Source organism: Heterodontus francisci, chromosome 23 (assembly GCF_036365525.1).
Source record: "Heterodontus francisci isolate sHetFra1 chromosome 23, sHetFra1.hap1, whole genome shotgun sequence".
Lineage (NCBI taxonomy): Eukaryota > Metazoa > Chordata > Chondrichthyes > Heterodontiformes > Heterodontidae > Heterodontus > Heterodontus francisci.
This window is the reverse complement of record NC_090393.1, coordinates 49,445,379-49,466,388: the sequence shown is the minus strand read 5'-3', so window position 1 is coordinate 49,466,388 and position 21,010 is coordinate 49,445,379. Positions and strand designations below refer to the sequence as shown.

General features: G+C 41.8%; 1 protein-coding gene across 2 annotated transcripts in view; it reads right to left on the bottom strand.

The window, feature by feature from the left end:
• Window positions 1–21,010, bottom strand: part of mlec (malectin) — a 99,348-nt gene that overhangs the window by 14,357 nt on the left and 63,981 nt on the right. The window contains exons 3-5 of one of the 2 annotated variants that reach the window (XM_068055211.1): window positions 19,760–19,939; window positions 14,033–14,090; window positions 1,551–3,875 (exon numbers count right to left, since the gene is read on the bottom strand). In XM_068055211.1, the coding sequence (XP_067911312.1) occupies window positions 3,622–3,875; window positions 14,033–14,090; window positions 19,760–19,939 (492 nt within the window). In that variant the 3' untranslated portion in view covers window positions 1,551–3,621. Of the gene's footprint in view, window positions 1–1,550; window positions 3,876–14,032; window positions 14,091–19,759; window positions 19,940–21,010 lie in introns of those variants that run through there. The other variant, XM_068055212.1, reaches the window with a different exon arrangement.

The following is a 21,010-nucleotide window of genomic DNA, read 5'->3' as shown; positions in this document are numbered from 1 at the left end:
CTCCCTGACTTTTTGGAGGCCTGTAGTACACTCCCAGCCAAGTAATTGCCCCCTTTTTGTTTTTAAGTTCTACTCATATGGCCTCATTTGAGGAACCATCTAAGATATCATTCCCCCTTACTGCAGTAATTGACCCCTTGATCAATAGTGCAATACCACCTCCTCTTTTACAACCGCCCACCCCCCCCGTCACACCTCAAGATTCTATATCCTGGAATATTGAGCTGCCAGTCCTGCCCTTCCCTCAACTATGTCTCTGTGATAGCAATAATATCATATTCCCATGTGTTAATCAACGCCCTCAATTCATCTGCCTTACTTGTAAGGCTCCTTGCGTTAAATTAGATGCAATCCAGCCTTGCATTATTCGCTTGTGCCTTAACAGGTCTATATTTGCTCTGTCTTCCAGACTCTTAATTTCTCTTCTATATTTGGCTGTGCATCGCCCCCTACTGTACCTCCACTCTGTATCCCATGACCAAGATCACACGTAAGCATTAGCAGCAGGAATACCACTGTAAAATGACTAGGAGTGGAAACCGTGGTCAATTTTGCCCTCTCTAATCAAGAGAATTACAGCTTCATATCACCACAACAGCTAAGAGCAGCTAATCCATAAAGCCCAGAATCCCATAGGCTTTATTAGTTGCTTTGTTAACCTGTCCTGTCACCTTAAAAGATTTGTGCACAAGTAGTCCAAGATACTTGCACCCCCCTTGAAAATTATACCATTTAGCATGTATTGCCTCTGCTCATTCTTCCTACCAAAATGTATCACATCACACTTTGCTGGGTTGAACTGTATCTGCCATATTGCCTGCCTATTTCACCAGCCTGTCTATGCCCTCTGAAAGCCTGTTGCTATCTTCCTCACTGTTAACTACACTTGCAAGTTTTGTGTCATCTGCACATTTTGAAATTAAGCCCTGCATGCCCAAGTCCAAGTCCAAGTCCTATTGCAGATGGAAAACAGCAGTGGTCCTAGTACTGAACCCTGGGGAACAGCACAACATTTCTCCCTCCAGTCCCAAATCAGCCATTCACTCTGTTTCCTATCCATTAGCCAATTTTTTATCCATGCTGCTACTGCACTTTTATTCCGAGCTTCAATTTCGTTAACAAGCTTAACATGTAGAAAAAAATGAAATAAATAGCAGCATAAGCTGGATTCTCCACTGTACTGCTGCAAATAGTTTAAAGTTGTTGGTCCTTTTTGCACTTGTACAACCTTATTACAATGTGTTCCTACAGAGCTTACAACTAACTTTATCTAATGACTTATAAACTTGACTCCGGTACATGCCTATAAAAGGTAGTGAGTGAGCTGTAGAGTCCATAATTCCTCAAGAAGTGGCTCACTGTGAAATTTAGTACACTGAGTGCACCCACAATTTCCTGCATATTTTGAGTAAAATCGTAATGTGCAACAGCCTCTCTGCTTACAGCAGTGTGTGGTTTGTGCAATCAATTTCTTCAAGTATACAGGACACAAGCTTTTTAAAAAAAAAAGTTTTATTCAGAAAGTTCAAACAATTAATTTAAAACCAGTCTGATAGTTTACGGCAGTTTACAAATGAATGGATGCATAGCAGAAAATACATTCCATGGAGCGTGCATTAGGCTAGAAGCAATTGCTGGCTTGCATTATGATAACCTGGTACAATTTTTCTAAGTCTTTCTGTGATCGCAGAATCAGGGAAGCACTTGGTTACTGGGATTTTAAATTATTTTCAAAAGACCATTTACACTTACTCAGCGGGCTTCTGTTTTGGCTAAGCAGAATGGAGTTCCCTCGATTGGAGCTGCTTGGCAGATCAACTAACAAGAGGCATTTCACACTGGGCCAAAAAGGATTTGTTGTTTGGCTGCATATGCCGACAACACAACCACTCAGTGGTGCAGTACTGGCACATGCGCAAATGCAGCTTCAGGCAGCTGCCAGTAATAAAAATGGCACTGCTCAATTTGACAATAAAGAAAACTGAACCCAAACCCCCTCGCTGTTCAATGGCTGCGATTGCCGCCTTCACACCCACCCCAACAGTATTGCGATCCCTGCTTCTATTCCCTGCTCCAGCTCACGATCCCCGCCTTAAGCGCCAGTTTCTTGCTCCCTCCTGCGCCCGCCTTCTCGCCGCTCCCTCCCACCGCTTCAGACTGCTCGCTCCCTGTCCAGAGAAGTGGCGGGGCGAGGTGGGCGGGGGTGAGCGGTGTGCAAGTGGCGAGGCAGGAAGCAAGCAGCGGGATGGAACGGCTAAGAGTCAGGAGCGACGGGAATGAGCGGCAAAATGGAACAGGGAAGAGAAGAGGCAACTGAGATGCCAATTGCTGGAGGGAGCGGGGTACTTTTGGAGGGGATGGAGACGGCGATTGGGGCCATTGAGGGGTGAAACAGCACTATAACTCATTACTTCTGATGTCATTACGTGGTGACGTTGGGCACACATGCACAGACCTGTACTGGCAAGAAAGCGATCGTTCAGATGCACTAATGAGTCAGCGATCGCTCTGCGCATGCTCTGCATTGTCACTCTGTTGTTGTTTTCCTCACAATGAGATACTTATCCTGCAGCTCTGCAGAAACAGGTCTAATCTGCCAATTACTGGTAAGCAGGCTGGGGTGCTTGACTGGTGGAACCCCATTCTCTAACCACATCTGAACGTGGGAAGCCTCACCACTCCTCCTTTCTATGTCCCTTTTTCAAAATGGTAATAAAAGTTAAACTCAAACATAGTTCACAGTAGTCTTGGGCAACACAGCTTTGTACATTCAGTGAAAGATGATTTAAAAAAAAATCATTGCTATTTTGATAGCAGAAAAAAAAAGTAAAATTCTCTGTGAGCAGAAGAGGAGAGGAAACAAATCAATGGTTTATCAAGTATGAATACTAGGGTTTAAAGAACATTTATTACTTAATAATTGTTTAAAGGCCTTAATGTGCTCATCATTTGAGGCCAGCCTTGCCTGGAGTTCAATGGCATTTGCTGCAATCAGGGTAATTATTACCAGACAACTTACTGCAACAGGAAATAATTATAACCCATTATAAGTGAGAGTTTTTCTTTCTCAAAAAACAGGCCATGCCTTCATTTCCTGAGTCTGCCTGTAAATAACCATTTTATTTCAAGGAATCCCAGATTCATTATATTGACCAGTTTAATTCCATAAATGAGTTTGAACCTAGCACTTTCCAGATTTAATAATCTGCACTTATTTTTCTTCACCATCACTCTTATCCATGCATTATTTGAATGAAAAATGGGTTACTTGAACTCAGAACATGTTACAAAAATTACAGTAAGGACAGTTAAAAGAATCATTCTCAAGCTCATTTATGGCCCAGCTGTTAAAGACATTCTTGGTGTATAACTAAGCCATAGAGTACAGCTTCTATTTCTGGTCTGTGCCAAGTTAGTGGGTTTCAGCCATGCCAACAGTTAGGGCACTGCAACTGGCTTGTGTTTCATCCTTTCCAGGACTGCAAGAGAGAAGTTGCTTCAAATATGGAGTAGTATTCTAATTTTGGATGACTGGCCATTAATAATGCTAATCAGTTGGTGGCCTATTAGAGATCCATTGCAGAAATTGTATCATAGGGTTAACCTGACAGACCACTGACTTTATCCAGTGTATGTACCAGAAAGATGAACAGCTTGATCTGAATTAATTGGGCCAGTAAATGGCCTCAGCACCCTGTTAGGAAGGGGAGGGAGAAGGGAAAAAAATAAAGCCGATGCTCCTAATCCAATCAGCCCTGCTAGCATATTCCAGGCAATTGAACAATCTGTTGACTGTCTAAACTCACACGTTAATAATGACATCTTGAGTGATGTGCCGGATAACACTCCAACATGTTCCAGCAAGAAGTCAGTGCCTTCAGAGGAGGAAAGTAAAAGGGGCAATCATTCAAAATTTGAATTCTAGTTAGAATTGCTTGTTGTTTGCAAAATTAATGCTAGAACTCAAGAAATCCCCATCAGTTGCACCTATATTCGTTGTTAATTAGTATAATGACCCTGATCAGATGCAAATTATTCAGGTTTCTTTCTCTTCCTCCTCATTTTACTAATAGTTTGTATGCAAGTTTTAAAGACTTTATGGAGTTAGAAGATGCTATAGGAAGGGTAAAAACGGTCACCGCAATACCCACCTTCACCTCTGTTAAATTAAAGCATTTATTACACCATCCTTAGTTAATGCATAATTTTGGATACAAAAATAAACCTAACAGTTTGATTCATCACTGGCTCCAGTATCTATTAGTTACTCTCTCTCTCTGTACCAGGCACCTTGCCATAACACATCATTCTTCTAGTTCCAAGTGACTTCTCCCAAAAGTCTACTGCATCTGAAACTACTCATAATTAGGCAGTGGGAACTGTACTAAGTGCAGAACGGATATGTAGAGGCACTCTGTCTAGACTAATTGTTTCTGAAAATGTAAATACTTATAATCTAACTGAATAGCAAATGATTTCGCTAAACTTGTAAAGTACACAGTTTGAATCCGTTCATCAAATTTATGCTATAGGTATATTACCGAACTGTTTGAAGTAGAAGCAATTCTGTAATACCCTGAGGTTATTTGTCCCATTTACACCTGTGGGCAGATTTATAGCAATGGAGCAAGACAAGCTGCACAAAGTGCACATGCAGTTTTTTTAAAACATCACAATTCATGACTTAATTTCTGCCTGCCATACTGGGAAGGGGCCACCAGTGTTTGTCTCCTGGGAGGCACAAATATCAGCTGCTGGTACCACCAGCAGCATGCCTTTATATCATCACTCCACCACTGCTGGATTTAGAAACATTGGTGAACGTGATCTCTTTACATGACTACCAGTATCTCTGGAGGCAGCAGTACCTTACAGTTCTGCTACTGTTGAAGGTAGTATTGCCCCTGGCAGTTCTGCTTAATGTAAAGGCACCAATGTACTAGATAGCTGTGCAAGGTCCACACAACCACCTTTAAATCTCAGAAACATAAACATGCTCTTTTAATTTCTGTTCCAGTATCATAATAACAATTTCTTCTTCAATTCAAACAGTGCACTATCTATAGACATTGGGTAAAGATCAGGCTCGACTAAAATTTCACACCCTGCACACACCTAACCCCGGCCACCCAGAATTGAATAGGGGCTAAATTAAAAAACAGAACATCAAAGGTAATATCTAGATTATTAACTGAGCCACAAGCAAATTGACAGAGTAAATAAGATTAGGTAGGTGAATGCATGGCTCAAACTCTGGTGTGGTAGAAATGGATTTCAATTCATAGGGCGCTGATACCAGTACTAGAGAAAGTGGGAGTTGTACCACTGGGACAGTCTTCACCTGAACCAGTGTTCTGGCGAGTCGTATAACAAAGGCTTTGAATTAAATAGTGAAGGGAAGGGATCATGTGAGAGGAGATGTGGTAAATCAAAGGGAAACGACGAGGTAATAGAGCAGGGTAGTGGTGATTTGGGTAATGATAACCAGACATTGGCAGGAAGGGACAGAGCAGACAAACGCAAGACTGCACCAGCAGATAAAGCCAAAGATTTAAGAAATGGCAAAATGACAGAGTTAAAAGCTCTGTATCTGAATGCGCGCAGCATTCATAACAAAATGGAGGAATTGTTAGCACAGATAAAATAAATATTTATGACCTGATTGCCATTACAAAGATACGGTTGCAAGGTGACTAAAGCTGGGACCCAAATATTGAAGGGTATGCGACATTTCTAAAAGACAGGAAGCTAGGAAAAGGTCGTGGCGTAGCTTTATTAATTAAGGATGTCCTTAGTACAGTAACGAGAGATGGCCTTAGCTTGGAAGAGCAAGATGTATAATCAGCTTGGGAGATAAGAAATAGGAAAGTTCAGAAGTCACTTGTGGGAGTAGTTTAAAGGCCCCCTAACAGTTGCTACACTGTAGGACAGAGTGTACAGGAAGAAATAAACGAGGTGTGTAAGAAAGGTACCACAATAGTCATGGGTGACTTTAATCTACATGTAGATTACATGATGGCCTAACCATCAGCTTTAAAAAAACGATCATGGGACAGGACAGCAGAAATGCTCCATCCATCAATATCGGCGACCACGCTCTGGAAGTGGTTCAAGAGTTCACCTACCTACGCTCAACTATCACCAGTAACCTGTCTCTCGATGCAAAAATCAACAAGCGCATGGGAAAGCTGTCTGCTGCTATGTCCAGACTGGCCAAGAGAGTGTGGGAAAGTGGCGCACTGACACGGAATACAAAAGTCTGAGCGTATCAAGTCTGTGTCCTCAGTACCTTGCTCTACGGCAGCGTGGCCCAGACAACGTACGTAAGCCAAGAGCGACATCTCAATTCATTCCATCTTCGCTGCCTCCAGAGAATCCTTGGCATCAGGTGGCAGGACCGTATCTCCAACACAGAAGTCCTCGAGGTGGCCAACATCCCCAGCATATGCACCCTACTGAGCCAGCAGCGCTTGAGATGGTTTGGCCATGTGAGCCGCATGGAAGATGGCAGGATCCCCAAGGACACATTGTACAGCGAGCTCGTCACTGGTATCAGACCCACTGGCCGTCCATGTCTCTGCTTTAAAGACGTCTGCAAACGCGACATGAAGTCCTGTGACACTGACCACAAGCCAGTTATCGCCAGAGCAGGCGGACAGCCATAAAGGCGGGGCTAAAGAGTGGCGAGTCGAAGAGATTTAGCTGTTGGCAGGAAAAAAGACAGAAGTGCAAGGAGAGAGACAACTGTGTAACAGCCCCGACAACCAATTTTATCTGCAACACCTGTGGAAGAGTCTGTCACTCTAGAATTGGCCTTTATAGCCACTCCAGGCGCTGCTCCACAAACCACTGACCACCTCCAGGCGCTTACCCATCGTCTCTCGAGACAAGGAGGCAAAAGAAGAAGATTGGGCAAATCAGACTGGCAAAGGCAGCCTGGAAAATTAGTTCCTAATAGTGTATTTGGGGCAATTTCTTAGAACAGTATATTCTACAGCCAACTAGTGAGCAGGCTATTTTAGACCTGGTAATGTACAATGCAACAGGGTTAATCAATAACGTCATGGTAAAGGAGCCTCTAGGTGACAGCGATCACAACATGAATTTCACGTTCAGTTTGAAGTGTGCGTATAAAACTAGTGTTTTAAATCTAAATAAAGGTAATTACTAGGGTACGAAGGCAGAGCTAACTAAAGTGAACTGGGAAACTAGGTTAAAAGGTAGGACAGTAGAGATGCAGTGGCAATCTTTTAAGGAGATATTTAGTAACTCTCAGTAAAGAAAGGAAGATTCTTTGAGAAGGATGCATCATACGTGGCTAAATAAGGAAGTTAAGGATGGTATTAAATTAAAAGAAACACTGTACAAATCTACAAAGATTAGTGGTAGGTTAGAAGATTGGACAGATTTTAAGAACCAACAAAGAATGATGAAAAAATAATAAAAAGAGGGAGAAAGTAGAGTATGAGAGAAAACTAGCTAGTAATATAAAAACAGATAGGAAGAGTTTCTACAAGTATTTAAATAGGAAAAGAGTAACTCAAGCTAGTGTTTGTCCTCTGGAAAGTGAGTCTGGGTAATTAATAATGGAAAACAAGGAAATGGTGGAGGCGTTGAACAGGTAATGTGTTGTTTTCACTTTAGAAGACTTAGAAAACCTCCCAAAGACACTTGAAAATCAAGAGATGAAAGGGAGAAAGGAACTTAAAACAATCACCATCACCAGGGAAAAGTTGCTGGGAAAACTATTAAACCTAAAGGTTGACAAGTCCCCATGACCAGATGGCCTGCATCCTCGGGTCTTAAAAGAGCGGCTACAGAGATAGCAGAAGTTTTGGTTATAATCTTCCAAAATTCCTTAGGTTCTGGAAGGGTCCCTGTAGATTGGAAAATAGCAAATGTAACACCCTTATTCAGGAAAAGAGGGAGACAGAAAGCAGGAAATTATAGGCCAATGAGCCCAACATCTGTTATAGGGAAATTACAAGAATCCATTGGGCGGCACAGTGGCGCAGTGGTTAGCACCGCAGCCTCACAGCTCCAGGGACCCGGGTTCGATTCCAGGTACTGCCTGTGTGGAGTTTGCAAGTTCTCCCTGTGTCTGCGTGGGTTTTCTCCGGGTGCTCCGGTTTCCTCCCACAAGCCAAAAGACTTGCAGGTTAATAGGTAAATTGGCCATTATAAATTGTCACTAGTATAGGTAGGTGGTAGGGAAATATAGGGACAGGTGGGGATGTTTGGTAGGAATATGGGATTAGTGTAGGATTAGTATAAATGGGTGGTTGATGTTCGGCACAGACTCGGTGGGCCGAAGGGCCTGTTTCAGTGCTGTATCTCTAATCTAATCTAAAAAAATCTAATCTATTAAGGAGGTTACAGCAGGATACTCAGAAAATCATAATGGGATCAGACAAAGTCAACATGGTTTTGTAAAAGGGAAATAGTGTTTAACTAATTTATTAGAGATCTTTGAGGAAGTAACAAGCAAGATGGATAAAGGGGAACCTGTAGATGTGGTGTACTTGGATTTCCAAAAGGCATTTGATAAGGTGCCACATCAAAGGTTACTACACAAGATAGGAGCACATCGTGTAGGGGTAACATTATTAGCAAGGATAAAGGACGGATTAGCTAACAGGAAGCAGAGAGTAGGGATCAATGGGTCTTTTTCAGGTTGGCAAGCTGTAACTAGTGGAGTGTGTTATGACCGAGGCGGGAGGAGTGCACTGTTTGTTCTAGTCCCACTTCTCCACAGGTCACAACATGGGCTGGATTTTTACAGACAACCCCCAACCCGCCCTCCGCCATGTCGGGGATTGTGGTGGGTGGGGGTGGGGGGTGGGGGGAGGCGGAAAATGCCTTTGGCAGAGGCCTGCCATGGGCCTCAACACCAGGAAGGCCTGTCCCGATATTGCCAGTGGCGGAGAGGCCTCGTGGCAGCCCCCGCTCCCCCCACCCCCGATACTCGGCAACAGGAGCTAAATTTGCATATTTTAAAAATGTAAATGAATGAATAAATTACCTACCCGTCCCCACCATCCATTCCAGGGCGATATTGGTGCTGGTGGGGGGGTGGGGTGGAGAAGTGGGGGCCAGATTAATTTCATTGGTCTAGGGGATGGTGGGAAGGGGTAAAGTTTAGACTTAATAAACTTTTTTGGGGGGAGGGGTGGGGAGAAGGTCGACAGCACCAGGTAATTGTTTTTGTGGGGTGGGGAGAAAGAGGGCAGGTGATTTCTTCTATCCTTATTGTGGGCGGGCGGGGGGCGATAGAGGATCAGGATCACTTTATTTGACATGAGAATTCCTTTAAATTTTTAAATTGCAATGAAAGTCTTGAAGCTCATTAAAAATAGCATTGGCTCCTGCGCAGTGGTGCCTGGCGCCATTGCTGGGGGACAGACCGCCCATTCCACATTAATTGGGGGGGGGGGGGCGGGCGGGTGGTTCACGTCCCGGCCATTTAAATGAACTGCCGCGTTTAATATCACGGCGGCTCTGCAATTTATGGACTGCACAGGCGGACCGCCATAGTTTATGTGGACATGTAAAATGCAGCTCCATATGCATAAATTTTCCCACTTACCAATACAGTCAATCATATACTCTATTTTTCCCAGAATAAAACACACCAACCAGGTTTCTTTAATAAACAACGAAATTATCGGTTTATTATAAAACAAGTCTTAACCAGTAATGAAGTAAAGCATAAACACAAACACACAGACTGAAATATTACAGTTCCCTTTTTACCTTAACCCCTCATACTCACACCAGTTAACTGGAAAAATAAAAGGGATTTTTGTTCAGAGCTCTGTTATAGATGAAAAAACATTTGGACTGAATACTTGCTTATTCTTGAAGAAACAGCAGATGAGAAATGTTGTGTTCCAAAACTGGCATACAGTCTGGCCTCCAAGGTCATGTGGACGGGTCACTGGGATCTTCTCTCCTTGGAAGTTCTCTCCCTTTTTATGCAGTTCAACGCTAGCTCAAAACAATGCAAAAGCAAAAGCCGCAACAGGAGGTTAACCTTTTGACCTCCATCAATCTTGATCTGTCACTTCTTCGTAAACAACATCGCTGGGTGTCCAAAGTTCTCTTATTTATTGAGCTGAAAGTCAGGTGGTTTCCTGTAAAGGCTTGTTGTTGCTGAAAGTCGTGGTTTCCCGGAAAGGCTTGTTTTCCTCACAAGACCTCTCTCTGTGCCCCTTTGAAAAAACATTTCCAGGGACTGCTTTTCAAAGTCAAGTGGCCTTTACATGACCCCCTTTGGAAACCCCAAAGCTTGACAGTTCTTCAATCTTTCAAAAATGAGTCCTCAAAAAATATATTTAAAAAAACAGAGGCGCTTTCGTAACAGGTGCCACAGGGATCACCTGTTTACAATTTATATCAATGACTTGGATGAAGGGACTGAATGTATGGGAGCTAAATTTGCCAATGACACCAAGATAGGAAGGAAAGTAAGTTGTCAAGAGGAGGTAGAATCTGCAAAAGGATATAGATAGGTTTGGTGAGTGGACAAAAATCTGGCTGGTGGAGTACAATGTGGGAAAATGTGAACTTGTCCATCTGGCAGCAAGAATAGAAATTCTGTATACTATTTAAATAGAGAGAGATTGCAGAACTCATGGTACAGAGGGATCTGGGTGTCCAGGTACTTGAATCACAAAAGGTTAGTATGCAGGTACAGCAAGTGATTAGGAAGGCAAATGGAATGTTGGCATTTACTACAAGAGAAATCGTGGCGCAGTGGTTAGCACCGCAGCCTCACAGCTCCAGGGACCCGGGTTCGATTCTGGGTACTGCCTGTGTGGAGTTTGCAAGTTCTCCCTGTGTCTGCGTGGGTTTTCTCCGGGTGCTCCGGTTTCCTCCCACAAGCCAAAAGACTTGCAGGTTGGTAGGTAAATTGGCCATTATAAATTGTCACTAGTATAGGTAGGTGGTAGGGAAATACAGGGACAGGTGGGGATGTTTGGTAGGAATATGGGATTAGTGTACGATTAGTATAAATGGGTGGTTGATGGTCGGCACAGACTCGGTGGGCCGAAGGGCCTGTTTCAGTGCTATATCTCTAATCTAATCTAATCTAATCTAATCTATAAAAGTGGGAAGTTTTACTGCAGCTGTACAGGACCTTGGTGAGACCACATCTGGAGTACTATGTAAAGTCTGGCTACCCAACCTGTACCCAACTACACCAGACTACGTGTCGGGTTTGGGTGGGATTTTGTCTATATTCTGTGTCCAGCGTTCAGGCTCGGGTCAGGTCGTGTTAGGCATATTTGTTTTCTTTTTAATCAACATTTTGGCTCGATTTTTTTCTGTTTCAACAACGTTTGATACTATTAAATTCATTGTGATATTCGGGTCAGGTCGAGCATGAAAAAAAATTAAAGGACTCGGGCTCCGGTCGGGCTCGGTTTGGCTGTGGTCGGGTCGGGTTTTAATTTTATACCCAGCAGGCCTTTAGTACTGTGTACGGTTTTGATCTCCTTATTTGAAAAAGGATATAAATGTGTGAGAAGCAGTTCAGAGAAGGTTCACTTGACTAATTCTGGGGATGAAGAGCTTATCTTATGAACAAAGGTTGAACAGGTTGGGTCTGTACCCATTAGAGTTTAGAAGAATGAGTGGTGATCTTATTGAAACATACAAGATCTGGAGGGGCCTTGATAGAGTGGATACCAGGAGAATGTTTCCTCTTGTGGGGAAGACTAGAACTAGGGAACACAGTTTAAGAATAAGGTCTCCCTTTTAAGACGGAGATGAGGAGAATTTTTTTTCCTCAAAGGGTCGGTAGTCTGTGGAATTCTCTTCCCCAGAAAGCAGTGGAGGCTGGGTCATTGAATTTATTCAAGGCTGTGTTGGATAGATTTTTGATAGACAAGGGAGTCAAGGGCTATGGGAGGCAGACAGGAAAGTGGAACTAAGACCACAACCAGATCAGCCATGATCTTATCGAATGAAGGAGCAGGCTCAATGGGCCGAATGGCCTACTCCCGCTCCCAAGTCCTATGTCCTATGATGCTGATATGCATCGACTAGGCTTGCAAATGAATACTGCCCTTTTGGGCATGGTAGAAGAGGACTGCAGGGATCTGTACTAAAGCAAGAGTATATGAGGCATTGCAGAAGAAATCATTGGCAGGAAAATACAATTTATACGGAACGCAGATGATTAATTGTACAATGCAAATTCCCATGCCCGCCCTCACTGGACATCCTAGAGGCTGAGAGAAGCAAACATATAGAACTGTGGTTAGGAGTTAAAGCAAAATGATGGGACTAAATAAAGGGAATGTTAACCTTCCATATAATCCATGCTGTATCTGGGAAACTTAGTGAAACAATGTTAATTCCCCAGCATGGCATCCCCTTACATTTTTATACAAAAAAATTTGTGGAAACTTGGCTACACTTACAACACATACTTGAGTCTCACCATCAGTTCTCCTTAAAAAGAAAATTACAAACATCTTTTTTCACCTTTAATATCCTCCTCCCCCCGTTAATTTTGTATATTTGTTGTTTAAGTGGCAAGTGCTGATATCAAGATTTATTGAAGGAACTGGAGCAACATAAGTGATACAGTCTTGCTTCAGCAATTTGCCTATAGGTTTGTTAATTCAACTGAGATTTAATTTAAGCAGAGGAAAGCTCCCTTAAAATAAAACTGCCAATCTGAATTATTCTTCTACCTGTTGCTTCATTAAAGCACAGAGGTGTCATCCACTCATCCCTTTTGTTATTATATACTTCACTTTCTTTCCACACAATCCAATGCATCTACAATGTAATCCAGGTAAACATATGCAAGTCAAGCAACAGAATAAATGATCAAGAAATGCTAGAACCACTCAGCAGGTCTGGCAGCATCTGTGAAAAGAGAAGCAGAGTTAACGTTTCGGGTCAGTGACCCTTCTTCGGAACTCCCGAAACTGACCCGAAAAGTTAACTCTGCTTCTCTTTCCACAGATGCTGCCAGACCTGCTAAGTGGTTCCAGCATTTCTTGTTTTTATTTCAGATTTCCAGCATTCGCAGTATTTTGCTTTTATATTAGAATAAATGATCAGTTCACATGTCAAACATTAAAAGTGAAGTTATGCACTTTGGCCATAAGAATGGAAAAGCAGAATTTTTTTTTTTTTAAAAGGTGTGAAACTTTTAAGTGTCAAAGTTCAAAGAGACTTGGGTGTGCTTGTACAAGAAACACAGAAAGTTAACATGCAGGTACGACAAGCAATTAGGAAGGCAAAAAGCATGTTGGCCTTTATTGCAAGGGGATTGGAGCACAGGAATAAGGAACAATTGTGCAGGGTTTTGGTGAGACTGGAATGTTGTGTGCAGTTTTGGTCTCCACATTTATGAAAAGGATAAACTTGCATTGGAGGCAGTGCAGCAAAGGTTCACTAGATTCTCTGGGAAGACGGTTGTCCAAAGATGAGACACTAAGTAAACTGGGCATGTATTCTCTGGAGTTTAGAAGAATGAGACGTGATCTCATTGAAACATATAAAATTCTAAAGGGGCTGAATAGGGTAGACACTGGAAGATTATTTCCACTGGACAGGGAATCTAAAACATGGGGCAGGGTCTCAGGATAAGAGGCCAATCATTTAGGACTGAGATGAGGAGAAATTACTTCACTCAAAAGGATTGTGAATCTTTGGGATTCTCTACCCCAGAAGATTGTGGATGCTCCATCGGTGAATACATTTAAGGCTGGGATAGACATATCTCAGGGAATCAAGGGATATGGCGAGTGGGCAGGAAACTGGAGTTGAATCCTTAGATCGCTTTGAATGGCGAAGCAGGCTCGATGGTCTACTCCTGCTCCTATTTCTTGTGTTAAACATCCTGATTCAATTGTAATGTTACACTAAATTAGTAATGCAGTTCTGAAGGTATCTCAATTGCATTCTGAATAAAACATTAACATTTATGAACATGTCAGATGTACTGGCAAAATAAACAGCAACCAGAATAGTCTGAAACAGTTGAGACTATTTTCAATATTTAACTTACCCTCCACTGTTCCCTTTATGATGCACATAGCACAGACTTTAGGGTTGTCATAGTAACCCTAGAACGTAGAACCAACAAAAACAATTTGTTAATTAATATTATTTCTGGGTTTTCACCACACTCCGATGGCTTTAGTATACAGTCTATGCACAATTATTAAATACCCAGTTTTTTTATTTAATTCAATTCCAAACCATAATGGCTACAACCAAAGCACAATCAACACACATTAATTTGACAGTGTAATATTTTTTTTAATTTTCCTGGGAATGGACATAAGGTTTGTTTCTATAAGTTCCTTCATATGAAATGAGAGTTTAAACATCCGTCTGTAAATGTTCTTCCTTCACCCCCAACAGCTGTACCGTATATTAGAATCATTAGAGGCTTCTCACCCTTGTTTTGATAACTCCATAGGCTAAGCTGTGTTGCAGCATGTTGTGGGAATACTGAAAGCAAAATCTTTGCTCCGTTAACTTCAGCTCTGTGCTGAATTAGAATCTCAAACTCTCGTTAGCTGCCCCAGAACTGTTACACTTTTCATCAAGATTTATTTTGAGCCCCGGGTGGTTTAGCTGAGCCATAAAGAAAAGGATGGTTCTACCGTACTATTCCTATTCTGTGGTTAACATTGGTGATCACCTGCATGATGACCACAGAAGTGCTACAACTGGCATCAGTTCTTTGCATTACGGAGGGGAGATCACCCAGATCTTGCTACAGTAATCCCTGCAGTAAGTGCATGCATGTGGACATTGGGATTTGTACAAGATTGGACTTGATGCTTCTCCCCAGAACCAAATAGTCCACTAACATTTACCATCACACGTGAAGAATGGCAAAGTGAGTTGAGGTACCAGGAGGCACCCAGTGTGGGTAAACTATATCTCAGCTAGGAGCTAACCCCATCAGAACAGTAGACAAGGAGAGAAAATTGGCCAGAATTGAGGAGAGTAGCAGAGCTGCCATCAGGGGAGTCGATGCCTAGTATTCGATCCAATATAGTTTCTTGCAGCAAACAATGGCACACAGCTACACAAAGTGAACAGGGACACAGGCAATGAACAAAAAAAATCTACTTAGAAGAAGCAGCTTAAAACTTATTGTTTTATAGAGAGAAACTCTTTGGGGTGCAGATCATAAATGAAATCTATTCACTCCGGTACTATTTTTTTAAAATTATGAAGACATTCCACAACTCATGAGAACATTCAGACCAGGCAATACAAAGGCTGCATTAAACACAACAGACCCACTCATGCAATAATAGCTCAGAAACGAGCTCCTTGTTTTAATGAAACTAGCCATTTATTTGGCACAGTATAAAGAACTGTGTAAATAAAATGATTGTTTTTATGAGCCTGAATTGTAATTAAACTTTAAGCACTGCTTTGCTGCTTACTTGCTCAGAGTGATGCGCTTTGTCTTTAAGACAGCAAAGGATCAGTACTGCTTTAAGGTAGCCTCAGAAGTTACCAAGTGAACATAAGAAATAGGAGCAGGAGTAGGCCACTCAACCCCTCAAGTCTGCCCCGCCATTCAATAAGATCATGGCTGATCTGTCCCAGGCCTCAACTCCTCTTTTGGGCCTGCTCTGCATAACCCTCAACTCCCCGAGATTTCAAAAATCTATCTACCTCCTCCTTAAATACATTTAGTGACCTAGCCTCCACAACTCTGAGGTAGAGAATTCCAGAGATTCACCATCCTCAGAGAAGAAATTCCTTCTCATCTCAGTTTTAAATGTGTGCCCCCTTATTCTGTAACTATGTCCCCTAGTTTGAGATTCCCCCACTAGTGGAAACATCTTCTCAACATCTACCCTGTCAAGCCCCCTTAAAATCTTATATGTTTCAATAAGATCACCTCTCATTCTTCTAAACTCCAATGAATAAAGGCCTAACCTGTTTAGCCGTTCTTGATAAGACAACCCCTTCATCCCAGGAATCAGCCTAGTGAACTTTTTTGAACTGCCTCCAATGCTAGGATATCCTTTCTTAAATATGGGGACCAAAACTGTAAGCAGTACTCCAGGTGTGGCCTCACCAACACCCTGTACAGTTGTAACAAGACTTCCCTATTTTTAAGCTCTAAGCCCCGAGCAATAAAGGCCAAATTCCATTTGCCTTCCTAATTACTTGCTGCACTTGCATGCTAACTTTTGCGTTTCAGGTACAAGAACACCCAGATCCCTCTGTACTGCAGTATTTTGTAGTCTTTCTCCATCTAAATAATAATCTGCCTTTTGATTCTTCCTACCAAAGTGGATTAGCTCACACTTTCCCACATTGAACACCATCTCCCAAGTTTTTGCCCACTCACTTAACCTATCTATATCCCTTTGCTGATTCTGTGTCCTCATCACAACATGCCTTCCCACCTATCTTTGTATCGTCAGCAAATCTGGATACACTACACTCTGTCCCTTCCTCTAAGGCATTAATATAGATAGTAAATAGTTGAGGCCCCAGGACTGATCCTTGTGGCACCCCACTAGTTACGGCTTTCCAACCTGAAAAAGACCCATTGATCCCAACTCTCTGCCTTCTGTGTGTTAGCCAATGCTCAATCCATGCCAACACATTACCCCCAATACGCTGAGCTCTTATTTTGTGCAATAAACTTTTATGTGGCACCTAATCGAATGCCTTCTGAAAATCCAAATACACTCCATCTACCAGTTTTCCTTTATCCACTCTGCTTGTTATATCCTCAAAGAACTAATACATTTGTCAAACATGACTTCCCTTTCATAAAACCATGTTGACTCTGTTTGATTGCATTATGTTTTTCTAAATGTCCTGCTATTTCTTCCTTAATAATGGACTCTAGCATTTTCCCAATGACAGATGTTAAGCTAACTGGTCTATAGTTTCCTGCTTTCTGTCTCTCTCCTTTCTTGAATATGGGTGTCACATTAACGGTTTTCCAATCCGCTGGTACCCTACCGGAATCCAGTGAGTTTTGGTATATTATGACCAATGCCTCCACTATCTCTGCAGCCACATCTTTTAAAACCCTTGGATGCAGGCCATCAGGTCCTGGCAACTTGTCTGCCTTTAGTCCCATCAGTGAAGGTGCATCTTGGCTGCCCTGGATACAACCATTCAGAGACAGAGAGCAGGATATACAATGTTGCCGTTTAACTTTGAAACTAGCTGAAAAATAACCGGCTTTTGGCAGAGACAGACACAGCTGGGCCAGCATGAACTGAAGAAGAGATCTCTGTCAATTTAAACTGAAGGAAATAAATTTAGACTGATCATTTTTACCCCTCAAAATTCTAAAGGTTAAGCCAGATTGATTCTTTTCAAAGTGGTTGCGAGTTGTTGATCTGCTGTGGTCATTGCTGGAAGGAAGAGTTTGAATGTTGGACTGGATTTCCAAATTCCTCATCAGACCCTGGAAGATTGAGTGGACTTTGAATCAGAGGACTATTTGGTCAGGAAGTGTAAATCTGACAGGACTTCATTGTTATTCCTATAATTAAATACTGTTTTATCTTAGTAGTGTTTAGGAATGTATTTTTTTTCTAATAAACAGTTAATTTGTTAATCTAAAGATACCCGGTTTGGTTCGCCTCATTCGGGGGTTACTAGAGTGTTCAATTGTGGCTTCCTTTGATTTGGGAAAGCTTAAAGTGATATGTTACGCGATCTGTGGAGTGACAGGACTGAATTGACAGTGCGTTGCTCCCACCGCAATCAGAATCATATATTTTGATTGGGGGCTTTGTCCTGAGCGGTCGTGTCATTAAAAATGTCACTGTAATTGATTACCATGAAATATAATACAAGTACACAGGCTAGTACTTGATCATCTCCTGATTACAAAATTTTGTTAAATAAAATGCAGTTCATTCTTGTATGAGCTATAAAATATTTCTTTAATTATTACTACATAACAGTTTGTTTATACGCCATTTGATAATGCTTCTAACATGCTGTCTTTATCACGAGCTGGTTTATCTTTATATCGGCAACACCATTTGTGTGATGACTCACGTGTGTAATGCCTCTTGTGAATCTTGTGTGTCTGTTAAGCTCCTCGTATTTTTGGCAGGAGGAAAACACAAGTAAGGATATGCAATTTGTAGTTCTGGGAAGAGAGCTATGGGGTTATGGTGATCAGCACCATTATAATCATGGCACATTATCTCACATTATACAAATATACGGTGTACTCAATACGCTTCCACCAGTGTGAAAAGATAAATGTGTTATATATTCTGCAGGAGTAAACAGTTCAATATTATCACAAGAACATGAAATGTTGCTAGTCAATTATTTACAAGTTTAACCAGTTTATCTTTGGCTTTAAAGTAAGCGATTTCAACAGTCCAGGAAGTCCCTTATAAAAGGTCGGAAACTTTAAAATCTGCAAAGTAAACAAGATGGTCAAACTTGTTCCACGACTTTCCAAGATTGTTCTGATCATGATTGACTGTCACCTGCTGCAAACTAGACTAGTGGACTTTGGGGAAGGACATAATTGGCCTCAGATTTCTGCTCCACACGGATCAATATGCTTCCAACACTTTGGTCTGATCTCACATGTGAAGAATGGCTACCTGGAAAAACAACCTAAGAGCCGCTGGCACTGATGGAATCATGCTTGGGCATACGTCAATGCCTTCAACAGACATGGGAGATGAGGGGACAGGGGTCTTGTCACCTTCACCTCACTTGTGGTACTCTTGCTTCCGAGTGAGAGGGTTGTGGTTTCAAGCCCAATCCAGGACTGGAGCCCATAATCTAGCGCAGCACTGATGGAGTGCTATGCTGTTGGCAGTATCATTTTTTCTGGTTAACACAAATACACTGTTGACATGAACACGTCTGAGATAAGTGGGTATGACTGCATCAGTGACACTAATTTACCAATGTACTCATTAGCAATGCAGCAACTCTAGAACTGCAGATCAATTCTGAACTGTACTGATGTGTATTTGCATATCCAATGCGCTGCCTAGTCACACAACAGACTTACCAGGGTGGTAAAGCTGTGGGTCACCTAACAATACAGCAATAACACTGACAGGTAACAGCATAGCATTGGAACCAGGTTACTTTGTCAGATCACGGAAAAGTATATTTATCAAAATGAGGGACGTGAGTGTTGAGGAATGGAAAGTGTTGCCCTTCACGAATTTGGTATCTGCATCAAGTATTCTCAGCAAAGCAGTCTGATGCAGAGTAAAGCTTCCTTTACGCTACCCCACAGATGTGCCGCAGTCCCAGCCTCACAATAGTACCTATATACAGGGGTGTCCAAATGCAACCTTAGGGTCAAATGCAGCCCCTAGCTCTGACAATATTCTCTTCAAAGTCCAGGAAAAGGCGGCCCATTTGCACTTATTTCTTATTCGTTGTTTTTTTCTGTTTTGAATTTTTGTGCCTGTAGGTTTGGAAAGTTCTATTCTTAATGGTGTTTCCTTATTGGTGTTGCATCCTAAAACAGAACACCAAGATCTACGAGTATCAGTCACTTGAGGTACATAGAAATTAAGCGAAACTTGGATTTGTATGTGGCCTTCGAGGTTTTACTGTACATACCTAAGCAGCCCACAAAGAGTTCTCTACAGCACCAATCCTCAAATTAGTATTGATTTAAATGTTAATTTTTTTTAAACGAAGATTGGTCAGTCCAAGTCACCAGAAATCAGTTGGTTCAGACTACAGAAAAATAGATCCTGCACAATTAAGTAACATTAAAATGTTTCCTTACTTTGACAAATTCTACGAGTAGTTTCCCATTAAATGTAGATACTTCTCCTTGAACGCTGAGTTTTCCTTTCCTAATAGTGAAAGACACCAATTCATCATGTGCTGTGCTGTGTCCCACTTTTTCAAATATGTCCAGATCTTTCACTACTACGTGCTGCCCATTTAGTCTCACATCAAAGACCTAAAGAGGGAAGAAAACAAATCACAAAACAAATCAAACACCACAGGTTTATCCTGAAGGCCCAGTTACCATATTAACACAGGCACAGCCATGCTAGGATAGAAACATTTATAACTCACAAATGGGTCACACCCCAACTTAAAACTTTTTTTTTTGCTTTTAACAAAGTATGCAGTTTCTATGCGAGTTAATATGGTAGGTAACTTACAACTTTCAGATAATCTCCATCATCACTCACAATGGCAATACAACACTCCTATTCAGACAGCTTTAAACCACAAACTACACACCCATGACAGCTCTCACAATGGCAGGATTGTAAATTTCTGAAGCATTATTGAATTTAAGCCCACAGCTCTTTCTAGAGAAGTAGATGAAAGGGTGTACATGGAGGACACATCAATGCTACATGATTTGAGGCCAGTTCCTGAGGTTTTCATTCTACTGTCACAGGAACTACTGATTATTAAGACTTAACTCATCAAGAATTGCTTAGCATTGAACAAGTAAGGGAATTTAATTGAAAACACTAATTGTTACTAATAGCACCCTAAGTAACTCTGAACCATGCTTATGGCTCTGCAAAACCACCAGGCCAGGCCGCACTCTGTGAATGCACACTTGCACACACGAACAGAGCTCTGTGAATGCGTATTCACATGCATGAGTAGGGCTTTATGAGTGGGTATTTACAAACACGCAGAAGTCTGTGAATGTGTACTTACATGCTTGTGCAGAGCTGTGTGCCAGTATCCAGCTGTTGGCTACATTTTTAAAATTGGAAAAGAGGTGAAGAGACAGTCGATTTTTATACTAAGTAGTTAAAAATGAAATTGAGAACTTCCTGAAGTTTGCTTTGCACTGGATGCAGTTACAACACAGTGGAGGACCATTCTGTTGAGGTGATGACACTGCTTCTACAATATGCCCTGATTTTGGCCTCACCCAAGTGATACTGATGGAAATTGTGTAACTGATTCATAACACTGCCTGCCATCTGAACAAAACACAACATAGAAACTGGGCTATCTCAAAATATATTTGAAACAAACCTACTTGAAATACTGATGC